The 4,827-nt window shown below is 34.8% G+C and overlaps 1 protein-coding gene across 1 annotated transcript; it reads right to left on the bottom strand.

Moving 5' to 3' along the window:
- Positions 1-1,424: 1,424 nt before the first annotated feature.
- Positions 1,425-2,414, bottom strand: LOC131041055 (putative UDP-rhamnose:rhamnosyltransferase 1). The gene has a single exon (XM_057974031.2). The coding sequence runs from the start codon at positions 2,412-2,414 to the stop codon at positions 1,425-1,427; it is 990 nt and encodes a 329-aa protein (XP_057830014.2).
- Between the last annotated feature and the right edge of the window lie 2,413 nt (positions 2,415-4,827).

Here is a 4,827-nt window from a genome sequence, read left to right as displayed (position 1 = left end):
TATTCCAAAGTGTAGAACACTTTTCCTCCTATAAATAACAACAAAAAACTAAGAAAAAAGCTAATATGCAAGTTTCCCATTGTTTTGTTACATAATTTGTGCCTTATTTATACAAATTACAAATAGATTTGTTAGCAATTGGAAAAACAAACAAAATTTGGCAACTAAGTAAGAAAACTCTTAATTCTACCTATTTTCCATTAAAAAAAAGTTAAAAAATAAAACCTCCCCATATCAACATTTTTTTATACGTGACAAATCAAATAAGCAAATATTTCACATTGAAAACATGACTATCTCTACTGAAGACATAGAATAATAAATTATGGCAGAATATGATATGGTTCCTATAATAAATGTTCATTTTGTAAAAAAATGTTATGTTTATTTTAATTTTTTCTATTAAGCATAATAGAGGATTACAACACTAGAGCAACAATTCATTGCACTATTTGGAGATAAATAATTTCATAACAACATTATACAATAGTTGTCTACTTGAGAAATGAGTGTGATTTTCAAAAGAGTATGACATATGACAATATATATTAAATAATTGTAAAGCCACTCCTAAAATACATATACAAAATATATATTTTATTAAATTAGGCTAGTCTTTTAGCTATTTTGTTGACAATAGCTATTGGAACTATTGAGTGGTATAAACGCCACTTGGAGAAACAATATTAGAAAAATCAACAAACATATACATTTGCATCGTATTTAATATAAAATAATGATAATATTATTGAGAGTTAATTTTCAATGTATTACATTATGACTTTTATAAAGCCTCTCCATTATAACTTCATGAACAATCAACCTACAACAAAATAACAAATTATTTAATAGCAACAATATTAAACTACTAAAAAAACTACAAGTCATTAAGATGACTTTATTAATGTAAACTTTAATAGTCCAACGAAATAGTTCTACCATTTCAAAAAGACAAAAAAGAATACAATAACAGAAACATCTATTTTATTCCCTCTAAAAGAAACTAAAACATGTGAAAACTAGCAACCATGATAGCATACAATATAGATATAAATATAGATATGTTTGCTCGAGGCTTTCTCCTTGAGCGCGAAGACAAAGTTGATGATGTTTGTTCTATGGACTTGGCAATCGTTACTGGTCAGCACCCTACTAATTTCCTCGACATTGGATTTAATCCATTTGCCTTCTTCCACCATCATCACAGCTCTGACAGCTTTAGCTACGTCCTCCTTAGTGAAAGAACCATCCTCCTCGATTATTTTAGCCTCCACTCCCATCTTTAATTCGTCAACAATTAGCCTTGCAACTAAACCCTGGTCATACTGGATTGGAAGAGAAACAATAGGCACTCCAAACCTCAGGCCTTCTATCACAAAATTCCACCCACAATGTGAAAGAAAAGCTCCAATGGAAGGATGGTTTTAAATGTGCAATTGAGGCGCCCACTCTGTAACCACGAGTCCTCTGCCATGGGTGTGATCCTCAGACACTCTGTGCAACTCATACCCCACATGGCCGAAAAGAACACAAAGGAACGAAATTTCACTTTCCTCCAACCCCAACAGGAGAGCATCAAGATCTTGGACGGAGAGAGGGCATTCACTGCTGAAGCACGCAAACACAACAGAATGAGTGGGTAGCCTGTCCAGCCATGCCAAGCAACTATCTGCATCAGGCTGAGGCCATAGGCTGGTCATGGAAATCCCCATGGGAAACATGAACTGCTCGGTGCTTCTTTGAAAATAGTCCACAAATTTGCCTTCCAACTCTCGACAAGTATTGCTAAGCGTTGCCCAACTTTCCTCCATAGAGATAGAAAGGCGGTTCATGAAGGTGAGTCCCTTACTTTCCTTCTGGGCTTCAAATGGTTGAAAGCAGACAACCGATGAGGGTAATCCATGTAGCGGTACAGTCAGATCTTCGACCATCAGGATTTCGGGTAGTCGTTGCCTATGCTTTCCTATTTTGAAACTCGTGGCCGCCATGCAAACTACCATGAAATTTATGGTGGGAATGGCCATTTTGTTGGCAACCCGAGGAGTCCAACACAGTGCCGCATCAAATATGACAAAATCTGGGGAAAGCAGTTTCATCAGTGCTCCAAAGGGCTGCTCACAAATATCTATCGCTTGGAAGAGAAGCTGCACTAAGTCTGTTCTTCTTATCTCTGATAAACCTGTCATGCACTCAACACATGTAGGCAGCCCATCCATGGATGGCAATTGGAGCTCCACTGGCTCAATTCCAAGGACTATCTTCTTTTTAGTCCGTGCAATGTTAACCAGAGTTGAGACGAAGGATATTCTCAGGCCAGAAGTGAGGAGGCTCTTGGCCAACTCTAGAAAGGGTGTTATATGGCCTTGTGCAAACCAAGGGAACATCACCACATGAAGCTGCCTATCATCTGCCATTATCCACGATTAAGACTGTTTGCAGTAAACAATAGGTTTACAATCCTTCATTTAAGGAGAAAGAGAAACCCTCATGTTTCTCATGTTTCTCGTGAGCTTTTCAATCTTTTATTTGACTTATTGCTATTCAATTGAAATGTTTTTTTGGTATCGCTTTGAATGGTAGATAGATAGATTATCTAAAAACATCTTAGATTATTAAATATTAATAAACATATATTTGTTTTCTATTGCAATTAGTATTCTTGTTCTGAAGCATTCAGTTTTTAATCAATTGTTTAAGGAGAAAGGGAAACTCTAGTTTTTTTTTAGTATTTTAATAATCTTTGATTGACAGCTATTCAATTGAAAGGTTTAGATGTACTTGAAATTGAATGATAGATAACTTACATGATAATAACATTATAATAATCACTAATGTGTCTAGTTTGAATGCAACACAACAAATCATGTTTTTTTAACATATTTAACATAAAAATTAAAGCTTTTCAATATTTTTTGACTGACTGCTATTCAATTGAAATGTTTCTTGGTATCTCTTAGATTGAATGCTAGATAAGTTCTCTAATAACATCTTAGATTAATAAATATTAATAAACATATCAGCAATGTCTTTGTTTTCTGTTGTGATAACTATTTTATTATCTTGTGAAGCATTCGGTTTTCAAACAATCATTTAAGAAGAAACTCTAATATTTTTCAAGAGTATTTTAATAATCTTTGACCAACAGCTATTGGATTGAAAGGTTTTGTTGTTCTTGAAACTGAATGGTGGATAGCTTACATGATAATAACATCTTAGATTAGCAGATTACTAGTATATATCTCTTCAATAAAGTAACATAAAATGTATCAAGAGAAAAATATTATTTCCATATATTTTATATAATTTTATTAAAGATATACATGCTAGATAATCAATATGGTCTAATGTATATTCTAACATCTTCACTTATAAATTTAATTTGTGGTATTCTAAATTTATTGTTGGTATATTCCATCATTACCCATATGGTTTGTTGTTATTGATATTTGTTTGATTTGTTACAGTTTGTTAGTTCATTTGGACCACTATTTGTTATTTGGTTATACCCGTAACTGCTATTTTAGAGCACACGGTTGCTTGTATTCTTCCTATATTTGCACACTCCACGGGAGAATGCATTGGAGAATAATACTATGAGTAATTCTCTGATATGGTATCAGAGCTAGCATTTTTGAGATCCTTCAACATTTGGAGCATTCCCAACTATTGATTTTTTCTCCGTATCAATTTTTGCTCAGCGAGAGAATATTGGTATCGATGGTGGAGAGAAGGATGCACTTCTAATTTACTGTACATAGAGTTCTAGATATGATCGATATATTTAGACGGCATAGTTTTAGAGGAACCAGTGGTTTCTTGTTTTATCATCATTGCAAGAAGTAAAAATAACCCGAGATCCATGACTCTTGTGCTCGCCATGCCAGCCTTGCTAGCCACTATGCACATCTGGATCCTGATCGGTCATTTCTTTGGAGCTTGAGAGAGCCACTGCATATTGCGATTCAAATCCTACTAGCTATTCTAGTTTGTGGTGCCTTCTTCATTGATAAGTGGCATCATTGGATCATTTGAAAGATGCTATGTACAGTTCTCATTCCCTTGTAATTAGGGTTCTACCAACAACAGTGTGGGAGGAATCGAGCCCCGACCACTCTGGTTAGCCCAAGCTACCAAACTGATTATGGGCATGACTCGCTGGCAAAGGAACAAGCACTTTGGTCCTAATTCATTCTTAGATATTTACCATTGGTAGCACACATGCATGGTGGATTGATTTGGCCATCTCAGACTTGAAAACAAGGGTCTCGAGTCAGTGCTCAAAACTCAATTTGAGTTTGAAGAAGTTTGGGATGTGGTCAGTGGCACCACAACACGTCATAAGATAGATGTCGATGAGCAGAAGAAATTTGATCAAGCTGATAGAAAGGAAAATTTGATCATTTTGTTCAGTGTGTCTGATGAAGTCCAGCCCTTTATTTGCGATTCATCCACAACCAAAGATGAGGTGAAGAATCAGAATTGGATCTTAAAATTTCAAAGGCATAGTCTGAAGATGAAGAATGAAGAACAATTAGAATCCTTTCTCAAAAGGATTGTAGAGTTGAGAGCTTCATTACAAGCATTAGGAGAAAATACTGATGATGCAGTTTTGGTGCCAATTGTTCTATGGGCACTAGCATCTAGATACAAGGTCTTTTTAACAACTTTTAATGTCATTGAGATGAACCCCATATCTTAGAAGAATCTATCAGCCAAGAACAAGATCAGGATGATCATGCTATGACTATATGTCATAATGACAAGAAGCCTATGAAGAAATAACTAAAAAATAGTCTACTATAGATTATTCCCTTCATACTACTAGTA

Source organism: Cryptomeria japonica, chromosome 11, assembly GCF_030272615.1.
Source record: "Cryptomeria japonica chromosome 11, Sugi_1.0, whole genome shotgun sequence".
NCBI classification, from domain to species: domain Eukaryota; kingdom Viridiplantae; phylum Streptophyta; class Pinopsida; order Cupressales; family Cupressaceae; genus Cryptomeria; species Cryptomeria japonica.
This window is presented reverse-complemented; position numbering and strand designations above follow the sequence as displayed.